This window comes from Taudactylus pleione, unplaced genomic scaffold (genome assembly GCF_031769625.1).
Source record: "Taudactylus pleione unplaced genomic scaffold, aTauple2 ptg000256l, whole genome shotgun sequence".
Classification (NCBI taxonomy): Eukaryota; Metazoa; Chordata; class Amphibia; order Anura; family Myobatrachidae; genus Taudactylus; species Taudactylus pleione.
The window spans coordinates 16,156,830-16,171,425 of NW_028284658.1; the positions used below are offsets into that span (position 1 = coordinate 16,156,830).

At 42.1% G+C, this 14,596-nt stretch overlaps 1 protein-coding gene across 2 annotated transcripts in view; it reads left to right on the forward strand.

The window, feature by feature from the left end:
- LOC148514977 (rho GTPase-activating protein 39-like) overlaps positions 1-13,635 on the forward strand; it is a 105,708-nt gene extending 92,073 nt beyond the window's left edge. For both annotated transcript variants that reach the window (XM_088480687.1, XM_088480688.1), the window contains 4 exons: positions 72-271; positions 1,224-1,315; positions 2,807-2,976; positions 8,992-13,635. In XM_088480687.1, the coding sequence (XP_088336813.1) occupies positions 72-271; positions 1,224-1,315; positions 2,807-2,976; positions 8,992-9,186 (657 nt within the window). In that variant the 3' untranslated portion in view covers positions 9,187-13,635. The remainder of the gene's footprint in view (positions 1-71; positions 272-1,223; positions 1,316-2,806; positions 2,977-8,991) is intronic.
- The last annotated feature ends 961 nt before the right edge of the window (positions 13,636-14,596 follow it).

Consider the following 14,596-nt stretch of genomic DNA (forward strand, 5'->3'; position numbering starts at 1 on the left):
TAATGGTCATTGTAAATATAGTAAGCTGGTATTCCTTATTTAAATAACACTACTTATTTTTACTATCCTAGGGGCTGAGAAAGCCGACACTGGAAGAAATAGAGCAAGCTAGAGATGCCATCGTGACCCCTTCTCTGTTTGGTAGCTCTCTGGAAGAGATTATGGAAAGGCAGAAAGAAGTGTATCCTGATCGCCGGCTACCGTGGGTACAGACGCAGCTCTCACAGCAGGTGTTGGCCTTGGGAGGTGAAAGGACAGAGGGAATATTTAGGTGTGTATTTCACACAAACACATGTAGTGTGATTTATGTACTTATTTCATTTTATTTGGCTATCCTCCTGTACAGCCACATTTATCACACACAGCTCATCGTCTTTGCATTTCTTATTTAACGTGTATGATAATTGGAGATCTATATTTCTATTTTAACATAAAGATACATTTTGCTTTGTGTTTTTGTTACTGAGTGAGTGGCTATCAACCTCAAGCTTCAAGTTCTCCCAGCATGTCATGTTTTCATGATTTCTCTGTGGAAGCAGGTGGGACAATTATTGGCCTAACAAAATGGTTACAACACCTGTACATGATTAAAGAAATCCACAAAACATGATCTATTGGTGGACTGGAGTTGAGAACCCCTATTAAAAGTTATTGTCAGTGTGATTCTGGGTAATTCATCTGTAGGCACTGCTAATTTAAAGGAAAATCTATCAGTGAATGATTTTATTGAGAAGTCCCCTAACTTCATGAAGAAATTGTTACTTTGCAAACTTCAATCTATTCAAAATTGATTTACCCTAAATTCATCAAGCTTAGTCTATTTTACTCTGCTGCTTTTCACATTTATGTGAATAGGCAATGCATTTTTAGAGACCATTGAAATGCATGGGCAGTATAAATAAATGGTAAAAAGCTCCGCCATTTACAAGCAGTGTGTACAGTAGCATTAGTCACAGAGCAATGAAATACTACAGTGGAATATATTTTATTTTGCTAGATTTGGGTAAGTACAGATAATCATGTAGATCACTAAAAAAATACTATATTCAATTGCAATTTATCTTTTATTAGATCTCGCCTTTATAGTGCATGCCATTTTTTCTGAATTGGTTGCCATAAGAAAATGGCTTCTTTTTTAAACTGTGCAAAACTTTGTACTAATGGAAAGTAATTGTGTTCTAAATTTTACTTCTATTTTACATCCATGTGGTTATTTTCCATAGGGTGCCTGGGGATATTGATGAGGTAAATGCACTAAAACTGCAGGTGGAGCAGTGGAGGATTCCAGATAATCTCTCAGATCCCACCATTCCCGGTAATTACATGTCCTGCTGACATCTGACCATAGTTTCTATGCGTGTTGCTGATTCATGTAAGGGGTCGAAGATGATGAGTAGCTTCCTGGAGGAAGGATTTATATGGTGGATATTATTTGGTGTTATTCTAGATTTAAAAGTTAAATGTATGTAGCACTGTAGAGTGAAGCAGTGTCTCCTCACAGTCCTTTTATAGCGACCTTCTTCTGCCTGTGGGCCTACAATGTTCCTGGGCTCTAAGGCTGGTATTGGGATGATATTGTGGTGTGGGAAGGTACCAAGTATAAGATTACTGCTTTCTGCTTCGGGGTAAAATGTCCGTGGATAGACATCTCCTTTTAATTACAGCTTTTCTTAAGGAAACTTTCATGATACGCAAGATGTTTTAGCAAATAGTTATGTATATAAGCATGACAAAGTCTCTTGTATGGCTGCTTGCCTCTGGTAGTAGTGCACAAAGCCTATTTGGGTAAATGTGATGGTTCACAGTAATGTATGATTATATTCACTGTGCAGCTGTTGCAGCATTAGCCATGGTAAGCACATCCTACTTGTCATCTGCAGTACTATTTTATGTAACTTCGCTGAATGTAATGGCATTATCATGCATGCTGGAATAATGCAGATCTGCCTCACCTGCTGTAAATCCTACACTGACTACTAATATGCACGGATGAATCTAAATACAAAGCCAGGTGCCCACATTAATAAAATGCTATAAATTGAAATTTGTATTACCCTCTGATATCATTTAGTTCAAATTGCTGCTAGTTCAGCCTTGTGAATTGTTACCTAGATAATTTGAGAACAGAATAATTATTTGTTTTGTTCTCTCTCCATATTGTTTCCTTATACATTTGTAAATATACTGTGAACATTAGCGGACACAAGACGTACAATTTTAAAGCTATGCCCTCGAAAAGGAGGCAGGTAACATAGAAGAAAGGAGGTGTTTTTGTTTTCAATTTCCTAATTCAATTTTCATATAAGAGATTCATTGGCCGTTACAGAGAGGGAAATATTTGTAATGTAGGAAAACTACAGCCTCAAGGGACCATCTAAAATACAGACTTACCAAACTGAGACAAACAAGAGGGAGGAATTAAAAGTCAGTTTGGCATAATTATGGCCACAGTGATGCACATTGTCCTGTATCCTATTTACTACTTTGCCATGCTGTTATGTGACCTCGCCAGGTATTCTTTTCACTGTATGACTTGTCATGAGCAATCAGATATTGATGCGGATTAAGGATGACTAACTGGGAAGCAATGGAGTATAGTCACAGTATTTTTAGCTATTTTTGTGTTTGTTTTGATTGACTGATGATGTCATTCACCTATGGGATGTGACCGTGTTCTGTAACTCTGCTTCTTTTATCCTCTATGCAAATGTCTTGCACAAAATAAAAATGTTGCAGGTTATTGGTCAATAATAATGCTGTAGCTGTCACAGTACATTGGTAACGTGTATTTATTGCATCTCTTTAGCATCCCTTTTGAAGCTTTGGTATCGAGAGTTGGAGGAGCCACTTATACCGCAGCAGTTCTACAAGCAGTGCATTAGTAACTATGAGAATCCTGATGCCGCAGTGTCTGTCGTGCATCAGCTTCCTGACCTGAACAGGCTGGTGCTGTGTTACCTCATCCACTTCCTCCAGGTAAGCTGTAATCGCAGACGTTCCCTTATCTGCTCTTTCCTTTATATTTTCCCATGTTTAGTAGTGTGCACTGTCCCGATGCTGTCTTCCGCGCTCCCCCCCACGTGGCTATGATGGTGGCGGTGACACTCAAGGGGTTAACCCTCATGCCGTGGCACCATTTTTAAATGAGCTAATCGGCACTAAGGGCCAATTTCAAACAATTTACAGGCGCCTTGTGTTTAAAAATGTATTCTTTGTATTCTGTTATGCGCCGCAGCCCCTGATCATCTCCGACAGCTGCGGCTAGGCAGGGAGTTAACCCCTGGTGCGTTTGTCTGGGGGCCAGTACACAAAGAGCATCTGCAGTCAAGCTGCCGAACTTTGGGGACCAGGAGCCTTTTGTCATTTTATATAACCTCTAATAGTAAGGGAGTATCATGTCTATCTTTATTTTGAATTTAATATATTCTAATTATTTATAAATGTATTTGATCACATCTGCATTTAAATATTGTTCTTGCTTACGAGTGATGTCCTTATGTTTGCTTACAGCAAGGGTATGCAATCATCATGTCAACATTCACAATGTCGACAGCCATATTATTGACACATGATTTAAGAGTTATGCTTAGTTAGAGTTAGGATAACCCTAAGATTGCAGTGCCTACATTGTGATTCTCAACATTCTGGCAATGTTGTCATTATGTCAGTGTCAACATTATAAATATCGTCATTCAGGACCGGTCGACATAATTAATGTTGACATGTTATACCACACTCTACCGCTGGGGTGGTCAATAAGCGTCACTCCAGCTGCTGTTAAACTAAACATCCCAGCAACCCTTGCAACAGTTTGACCAAATAGCAAAACCGTGGCAGGGCATGCTGGGATGTGTAGTTCTACAACAGTTTTGGGGCTGCTTATTGTCCACCCTCCTGATCCATAGCAAGGCACTTGGTTATCTTTGGTCCAAAATAGGGGTGTGCACCGGCCACTTTTTGTGTTTTGGTTTTGGATCTGGATCTTTCTTCGTGTTTTGGATCTGGATTGGTTTTGCCAAAACCACCCTTCCGTGTTTTGGGTTCTGGGTTTTGTGTTTTGGATCTGTATTTTTTTGATAAAAGCAAAAAAACAGCTAAAATCACAGAATTTGTAGGTTTTTCTGCTATTATTAACCTCAATAACCTTAATTTCCACTCATTTCCAGTCTATTCTGAACATCTCACACCTCACAAAAGTGTTTTTATGTCCAAAAAGTTACACCAAGGTAGCTGGATGACTATGCTAAGCGACACGAGTGGGCGGCACAAACACGTGGCCCATCTAGGAGTGCCACTGCAGTGGCAGACAGGATGGCAGTTTGAAAAACTAGGCCCCAAACAGTACATAATGCAAAGAAAAAAAAGAGGTGCAAGATGGAATTGTCCTTGGGCCCTCCCACCCACCCTTATGTTGTATAAACAGGACATGCACACTTTAACAAACCAATCATTTCAGCGCCAGGGTCTGCCACACGACTGTGGCTGAAATGATTGGTTCGTTTGGGCCCTCACAAAACAAGCTGGCAATTAATCTGTCCCTGCACAAACTGGCTCTACGGAGGCAAGATGTCGTCCTCATCCTCCTCATCCACGGTTTCCTCACCCTCTTCAGTGTTGTGTACATCCTCATCCTCAGAGTATTAATTCGTCCCCGCTGGAATCCACCACCACAGGTCCCTCTGTACGTTCTGGAGGCTGGTCTCCCTGGAAGAGTTGATAATTCATTTTTATGAACATCATCGTCTCCACATTTTGTGGAAGCAACCTCCTGCGCCTTTCGCTGACAAGGTTCCCGGCTGCACTAAACACTCTTTCGGAGTACACATTGGAGGGGGGGCAACTCAGGTAAAATAGAGCCAGTTTGTACAGGGGCCTCCAAATTGCCTCTTTTTCCTGCCAGTACAGGTACGGACTGTCTGACATGCCTACTTGGATGCTGTCACCGATGTAATCCTACACCATTCTGTCAATGGTGACAGTATCATATGCAGTGACAGTAGACATGTCAGAAATTGTTGCCAGGTCCTTCAGTCCGGACCAGATGCCCAAACTTGGTCCTGCCTGCCCTGCATCACCACCAGCGGGTTGCTTAGGATACCTAAGTTGTTTCCTGGCAGCCCCAGTTGCGGGAGAAAATGAAGAAGGAGCTGTTGACGTGTCACGTTCTGCTTCAGCTGACACTGTTTTCACCAGCAGGTCTATGCACCTCTGCAAGCTTGTGTCGGCCGGAAAGAGAGACACCACATAGGCTTTAAACCTAGGATCGAGCACGGTGGCCAAAATGTAGTGGTCTGATTTCAATAGATTGACCACCCTGGAATCCTAGCAAAGCGAATGAAGGGCTTCATCCACAAGTCCCACATGCCGAGCAGAATCGCTCCGTCTTAGCTCCTCCTTCACTTTCTCCAGCTGCTTCTGCAAAAGCCTGATGAGGGGAATGACCTGACTCAATCTGGCAGTGTCTGAACTGACTTCATGTGTGGCAAGTTCGAAGGGCTGGAGAACCTTGCACAACATGGAAATCATTCTCCGCTGCGCTTGAGTCAGGTGCATACCCCCTCCTTTGCCTATGTCATAGGTGGATGTATAGGCTTGAATGGCCTTTTGCTGTTCCTCCATCCTCTGAAGCATATAGAGGGTTGAGTTCCACCACGTCACAACCTCTTGCTTCAGGTGATGGCGGGGCAGGTTCAAGAGTGTTTGCTGGCGCTCCAGTCTTTGGCACGCAGTCGCTGAATGGCGAAAGTGGCCAGAAATTTTTCGGGCCACCCAAAGCCCCTGTCGCTTTTCAGAAAATTCTGCACCACCAAATTTATTGTGTGAGCAAAACATGGGACGTGCTGGAATTTGCCCAGATGTAATGCCCGCACAATATTGGTGGCATTGTCAGATATCACAAATCCCCAGGAGAATCTAAGTGGGGTAAGCCACTGGGCGATGATTTCCCTCAGTTTCTCTAAGAGGTTGTCGGCGGTGTGCCTTTTACTGAAACCGGTGATACACAGCGTAGCCTGCCTTGGAACGAGCTGGCGTTTCTGAGATGCTGCTACTGGTGACGCTGCTGTTGTTGCTGCGTAAGGTGATACATCTACCCAGTGGGCTGTCACAGTCATATAGTCCTTAGTCTGCCCTGTTCCACTTGTCCACATGTCCGTGGTTAAGTGGACATTGGGTACAACCGCATTTTTCCGGACACTGAGGACACTTTTTCTGACGTTTCTGTACAGTCTCGGTATCGCCTGCCTAGTGAAGTGGAATCTAGACGGGATTTGGAACTGGGGACACACTACCTCCATCAATTGTCTAAATCCCACTGCACTAATGACGGATACCGGAGGCACGTCTAACACTTAAACATCGCAGTCAAGGCCTCAGTTATACATTTTGCTTCAGGATGACTGCTGTCGTACTTCATCCTCCTCGCTAAGGACTGTTGGAGGGTCAATTGTTTAGTAAAAGTAGTGGTGTTCCTACTTCCTCTCTGGGATGATGAACGACTCTCAGCAGCAACAGCAGCAGTAGGCGTAGCAATGCAGAATCCTCCGGAGGAATCCCGGATAGGAGAGTCAGTCATGCCAGTGACATGGCCTGCAGGACTACTTCCGATCCTGACTAAGGAGGAAATTGACGAGGAGGGAGTTGACGGTGTGGTTTGCAGGCGCTTGGATACAACAGGACAAAGGGATTTAGGTGTCCCTGGACTGCTTACGGTCTTAGCCAAAGTTTCTGAACTTGACAGTAACTTTTAATGAACGCGCTGCAGGTGTCGTATAAGGGAGGATGTTCCTAGGTGGTTAACGTCCCTACCCCTACTTATTTCACCTTTACATATGGTACATATGGCAAGACAGTTGTTGTCCGGATTTGGATAGAAATATTGCCAGACCAAAGAGGTGGAATGTTTGGTCTTCTGCCCAGGCATGACCGTGATGGGCTTTTTCATCCCACGGACAACAACTGATTTAAACAAACCACATCACCATCAGAATCCTCCTCGCCAACTTCCTCCTCAGCGCCAGCTACACCAGTATCCTCATCCTGTTGTACTTCAACAGTGACATCTTCAATTTGCATATCAGCAAGTGGACTGTGGGTGCTCCTTTCAGCACTTGCAGAGGGCGTGCAAATGGTGGAAAGAGCCACCTCTTCCCGTCCAGTGCTGGGAAGGTCAGGCATCGCAACCGCCACCACACTTGGACTCTCCTTGGGGATTTGTGATATCTTCTTAGAACGCACAGTTCTTCACTGTGCTTTTGCCAGCTTAACTCGTTTGATTTTTGTAGTGAAGCTGAACCACTAGTCATGAACATAGGGAAAGACCTTAGCCGTTCCTTGCCACTCCGTGTCGTAAGTGGCATATTGGCAAGTTTACGTTTCTCCTCAGATGATTTAAATGTTTTTTTTAAGGTCATTTTCCTGAACTTTGTCATTTGGGATTTTATATGTCCTCTACTATGACATTGGGCATCATCCTTGGACGGCGTTGATGGCATTTTATTGTCTGTCATGACTAGTGGCAGCAACTTCAGCACTAGGAAGAAGGGGTTCTTGATCTTTCCCTATTTTATTTTTAGGGGACAAAGTTTGGTCCTCCATTTATGTTATATTGATTGATGTATACGTGCAGCTAAGGCGCGCACAAACACAGAAAAGAAGAATTTAAAAATTTTTTTGGAGTGCACTTTGGGGGTTACAGCACCGTTTAATGGTCAAGTCAGCCAGCCCTTGATTTATAACACAGGTGCGCGCTTGGCCCTGCTCCTTTGTTGATGGACGTGCGGCTACAGCACACACAATTCACAACACAAAAAAGAATAATTTTTTTTTTTTTTTTAGAGTGCATTTGAGGGTTACACCACCCTTTAACATACTTATGGGACACAGGCGCACGCTTGGCGCTGCTCCTTTGTTGATGCACGTGCAGCCACAGTGCACACAATTCACAAACACAGAAAATATATATATATTTTTTTGGAGTGCACTTTGGGGGTTACAGCACCCTTTAACGGACAAGCCAGCTGGCCCTTGATTTATGACACAGGCGCACGCTTGGCGCTACTTTGTTGATGCACGTGCGGCTACTGCGCACACAATTCACAAACACAGGAAAAAAAATGTTTCATTTTTTTGGAGTGCACTTTGGGGGAGCACCCCTGTTGGACCGATCACCCCCTGGACAACACTACAGCACTGCTTTAGGACTACAGCCTTTATGGGACACTGCACAACACAGTCCAGTGGGCACTATGAACAACTGACTGCATAGCACAGCCCAGCCAGCCCCTATGACAGCAGCACAACACAGCCCAGCCAGCCCCTATGGACTGAGTGGACACAGCCCCTATGGACAACAGCAGCACAACACAGCCCAGCCAGCCTAGCTCCCACCCTCCCTCTTCACTGTCCACAGCCGGAGTGAGAAATGGCGCCGACGCGGAGACCTTTTTATAGAATCCAAAACCCGCGAGATCTGGAAGGCGGGATGATGACATTTTGCCTCGATTTCAGTTGCGAGTCAGGTGGGAAAACCCGAGCCGGACACTGTTCCCGGCTCGGATCGGGGGGGTTCGGATTTCAGAAATCCGAATCCGCTCATCCCTAGTCCAAAAGCATTCTTGACCATTGTACATTCATTTTTCATCATCTTTTTAATAGAAAGGGACTTAAATGTTAGGTTTAATGACGCTATAGAACAATCAGGGGGGATTGGGAGGGTGATTGCATGAGAGAGGTTTGTTAAATATATATTCCGTTATTCCTTTAACTGTAGTAAGAGTCCACAAAGTTGTTGTCACTGGTCATGTGGGAAAAGGATAAATTTAACAGCAACTGTTACTATAGATCCAACATACAGTACATTGTGTATTACAATGTTATAATGTTGAGGCATTGAACTGTTTTTCTTTTTTTGTTTCTTTGTTTTTTTCAATAAATACCAGGGGGTAAAAATCTAACATGTAACTATTCATTTTTTTTTTTGTGCCAAAACAGATTTTCTCTCAGCCTTCTAATGTGGGCATAACCAAGATGGACGTCAACAACCTTGCCATGGTCATGGCCCCAAATTGCCTGCGCTGCCAGTCGGATGACCCCAGAATTATCTTTGAGAACACGCGAAAAGAAATGTCTTTTTTGAGGATGCTGATTGTCCATCTAGACACAAGTTTTGTTAGAGGCTTGCTCTGAGAGGGAGAGAGACTACATGCCTTTCAATTCTTCCTGACTCTTGTATATATATCAGTTTTTGTCTTTTCCACTTGAGAGTTGAAAGGTGCGGTCCCTCCAGGGGGGGAAGAGGATGTTCCTCAGAGGGCTCTTGTACAAAATTCTCAGGATTTTTCTAGCACTTTCTCAAAAACAAATTCTGGATGGGTCATTGGTGCCAAAGGCATTTAAAATTACTATAAATCTTTAACTTCGTCAGCAGTGCTCTGTGAACGTGTTTGTTCATGCCTGGTCTTTAGTAATGTGAAAACAATATCTTCTGTTTATTTATCCTTCGAGTGAGTGTATTATGATTACCTCATTCAGAGCCATCTTTAAAATGAGAATGGAGTCAATGTAGGATGTTTAGAAATCAAGGCTTTTTATATCAGTTGCTTTGGAGGGACCGTACCTCATAATATATTTTACTTTTTATTATTATTTGTTTTTTTACTTGGTGCTTTAATTTAGGTTTGTTTTTCAACTGTAATTTTAGAGCTCACTGCATGAGCATTGTTACCCTTCCTTTTTAGCTTTGCTCTAATATTTTGGTCTATAATATGTTGAGCATCTTAGCTAATGATTTACTTCAGTTTCAAAAACGTGTACTGACAGTTTGCAAACTTAAGCATAATATTTACTGATGTTTTATTTTTCTTTTTTACTGGTTTTACCACTGTAATTCACTTGAGTGCCACACAAACCTAAATCGTGCTTATGGGCCAATACACATATTTTCACATGACCCCACAGTTCCAGCTGATGGAACCATTTTATATTAGTGTTGTATCTAGCACTTAGAAGTACTTGAGTCCCTACATGACTGCAGCCCAAAATACTTTCATTTGTACACAAAACCCCTTCAGTTCATGAAATGCTCCGTTCATGTGCAATATGGCTTTGTTCTTGCTAAGAATTAAAAATAGACTTCAGGATATTGTAATTTAATGCTACCTGTTCAATTTACCATCTTCCTGTGGAACAGTACAAGGCCTTTTCCTGTTTCCCGTTGACATGTGAAGTTCTAGAATGTCTATGCCTATTCAATGCAAAAACAAGACCTAGTCAATAAGAGTAAAGAATAGTTATTTCTGAGCACTGTTGTGTCTCCATCCCACAGGCATGCCATATGTTTTTCCTAATCTTTTAGGAAATTAGCATTGTAAAATGAATCAAACAAACGAGTAGAAGAGAATGAAAATGACTGCTGGAATGATCCCTTCATTGCTGGTTAGTGGTTACACATGAATAGACCCAATTCTGCCAGAGTAATACTTTGTGTACACAGGAAAGGTGTGCCGTACAGTATTGGAGCAGCACTTGCTTCTTCAGCTTGCTCTATCTACTATGTTACTGTACATGGGTTTTATTTGGTGTAAAGTTGGACTATATACACTCTTGCATTGAATAAACACTTCCTATAGCTATATACAGATTTGTCCAAATGGATTATGGGGGGGGGGGGATGTATCAAGCTATGGTGAGAAATAAAGTGGAGAAGTTGCCCAAAGCAACCAATCAGCTCATTTATCCAGCACAGTCTATGAACTGACAGAAGCTGATTGGTTGCTTTGGACAACTAATCCATTTTATATCTCTCCTAGGGTTTACTTAAAGCTTCTAAAAAATTAAATATGCTATCACCCATAATAACCAATCAGATTCTGTCTGAGCTACCGTCATTGTGGGTATGACACTGATAGTTCTCATAGTGTGGTTAGCCAATCTGACTGTTGTAAAAATCCAATATAATATTTTATTTCTCTTTTAAAATATTGTTATCAATGTTGTTTATTAATGTTTTTATTTGTTGATAAATCTGAACGCTTTACTACTTCGTCTATCTTTTCAGGCACATTGAGTTTCTTTGCCCTTTAGAGCTATGCATTGTAAAAACTCTATACAGCATTTCTGTCTATTGTCACATCTAAGGCTGGGTAACCAGTTGAGTTAAAACATATACTATTACTAGTGCTTTTTAGTGGCAAGGCTGGGGATGGAAAATAATTGTTCCAGTGATCCTTATACCCACTTCCGCTGCCTACTCCATTTACCCGTGCCCCCCTCCCCCAGCTGCAGCTGTATGCACTGGTCAGACAACATATGACATGCATTGTCATGGGTGTTCTCCTAGTAGCAGTGGGTAACTGTCCCAACATTGGGCAGACAAAAGCTGATCCTGCCTTTCACCCGTAGTGACGGCTTCACTTTACAATCTGTGCCTGATCACTAGAGTCTGTGATTGTCACCTGCTGACTACATATTTCCACACACCCGGGAATTATCTCATCATTTTCTATCTGTTTATTATTGGGTTCATTTTGGCACCACAGGTTGTGTTTGGACAGGTTAGGAGCAATTAAAATTAATATATTCACAATTTTGCATGAAAGCTTAAATTGTAAGGAGGTGGCCTGCCTCTCTATGCTGTTGTATTATTTTGATGGTTACTTTATAGAAAGGATCGGAAGTTGCTGATATGTTAAATATGTATGAACTGTGCGAAAGGTATACAGTAGATACTGCAAGCTAAAAAAAAAAAAAGATTAATATACAGGAACACAATAAAAAATCTGATGTCACTGATGCTAAAGAAAGACATAAAGAGCTGGCTGAACATTTTGGCAAGTGCTAGCTAGCACATACGTTTTCTACATTTCTACTAATGTATTCTGTATTTGAATGTTCCTGAGCTGTGATGGGAACATATGTTTTCTAAAACACCAAAGACTGGCAGCACAAAGTTTTATGACCTCATCATACTTGTACATTTGATGATGTAAGCTCTTCAAAAACTGCCTTCAGAATCAAATAGCAGTAAGAATAAGTTGGATCTGTCCTAAACAATCTATTTGCAGGGGGCTTGGTCCATTCTTCACTGTCTTTAAATAATTAAAAATATCATTATATGAGGTGAGGTGTAAAATGGAGGAATTAAATGAAATACGATGTTGAATAGCGCAGGGAATGAATGCCCGAAGCTTTTCAATTTGCCCGCACTGTAAACCCACAACTAGAGGACTTCTGCTCGCACCTCAGGAGGGTGCGAGCAGAAATCAGACTAAACTAGTGCCTCGATGCTAGGCTAGTGCCTCGATGCTAGGCTAGTGCCTCGATGCTATTTGCGGGCTTACCACATGTGCTAACAGCATCGCTCCCTGCACTTCAGTTGGAGAATGCCATATACCACCACTAAGCCCCTGTCATTAGGCGACGTAAACTGCATCGCCTGACTTAAGTGCCGGGTGTGATGCAGACAATTCAATAACCATTTGCATTCATTCCATTCCCTATTCAACATTGCATTTTATTGAGTTCCCCCCCTAAACAATGTTTAAAAAACACATTTGTAGTTTCAGTATGGTACTGTCTAAAGCTAATCTCCTAAGTGATGGCACCCGTCGGAGTGCTAGCATTGACAAGTGCATACACAGTTGCCAATGCCAGCAGCGTGGGAGCGACGGCGAGGGGTAGCGGGGGCCATGCTGCATTTGGCAGCATGGCATCGCTAGAAACATCCTCAGATCTTTCTGTACAAAAGATCTGAGGATGTGACAGATGACCTGCGGGAGCGCACGTGGGCATCATGCGTACACACTGGACGATATGAAAGATTTCTCGTTCCGATGCGTCGGAATCAGCCATATCATTCAAGATATCGTCTAATGTGTAGGGGCCTTAATAAACATCAAAAATATTTTACTGGCTGTAAAACTTTATAGGGAGTGACTGAGCGTATCATCAACTAATAAATATTATATATATATATATATATATATATATATATATAATATGGTAAGGAGCTCACACTTGCAGGGTATCTCTTTCTTCTTTCTCTCTCCTTCCTCTGCCACAAGACACTTGACACTTTTCACTGATCAAGATCGCTTATGTAATGCAGTAGGTGAGGGAGACGCAATGCTCTGCCCATAAGAGTGATTCTTCGGTGTGTGCCATTTTCTCTCCTGGTCACGTTACACAATGTTCTACAAGCCATAGACCCAGCCTTCTCTGTTAAACTATACCCAGCCAACTCAGTACTCACTAAATCTGACAAACTTAGAAATGACAAGTACAGCTTTTGGTATATGACCTATAACAATAGTTTTATGAGGTGTATAAATTCCTATGTACAGAATTGGTATATCAATTTGTTTGTTTCTCATATCAGGACTGCCATGATATGTTTTTTTTTTACTGTTGTACCGTTATGCAGGATTTCTTTACAAAAATATTTTTTAAGAAGTGGTTGGATTTTTGAAAATCTTTGTATCGGAGTTGAGTATGTAAATGCAGCTTTATTTGTTTCTGTTATATAACGTACTCTACACTGGAACTGTTCTTTGGCTGTAAGATGTATGATCATTAAACTGCAGGTTTTCCTGCTTTAGTATGTTGTGCAAGCAATAAAAAAAAATTCTGACAGTGTAATGATTCTAGTCTGTGTTTTTTTTTTTTTAATAATTCTTCAGAGCTGAAAAGTGCCAGTAACACTTGGACATGGAATAGCGGTTTACGTTTACACATATATGCTTAGTAGAGCCTTCCATTTACTTGGCTGGGGATGAAATAAAAAATACACATAAGTGCATTAGTGTTGCATCCCTCTCCATGCTCCTGGTGGCAGCTGCAGACAAAAAAACACTAATAAGAGTTTTTGAATCTTTCCATAAAGACCTAAAATTGAAGAACACTAACATTAGAAGGATATAATAAAGTAATTTACCAAACATTGGTGATTGTGTTTATGGCTGCGTTTATGGTTGGAAACCATCAAGTAAGCCGACTGTACAGAAGTGTGCCCACGGTGACTGGGCATTGACATCTTGAGGACTTTACTGCAGCCACAGTCTTAGAGCCTGATTCAGAGATGGACACAATGCAGACTGAGCGATTGTCATTGAATTGCGGATATGCTCACACAGAGGAATCACTCACAAAGAGTGATGGGGGTAGTGGTAAGTGTTAATAAAAACGCAGGCATGTCAGACCATTTAAACACTGTTTCTGGGCGCCAATAATAAGCATTCTTGCTCGCAATAGAAGAGCCCTCTGCGTGTCTGGAGACCCACTATGACTGCGACAGCTTACATTTACTTAGAAGACTGATGGCCGCCTGATCTGCGTTCGATGTTTCCAGTTTTGTGTCTGAGTGGCGGATCAGAGATACTTTCAGTGCATACATGCCTACTCTCCCGGGAGTTGCGGGAGGCTCCCGTTTTTTTGGGTAAGCCCCCGGAAGAGTAGGCATATCTCCCGCATTCCGCCCACTTCCTAGTGAAGTGGGCAGGATGGGCAGATGTTACGTGGAAATTTCTGGTCCGTATGTAAGGGACGGGGTTAAATGGCGCAAATCACTAGATTTAGCCCCATCCCCTCCTCACGGACCCAC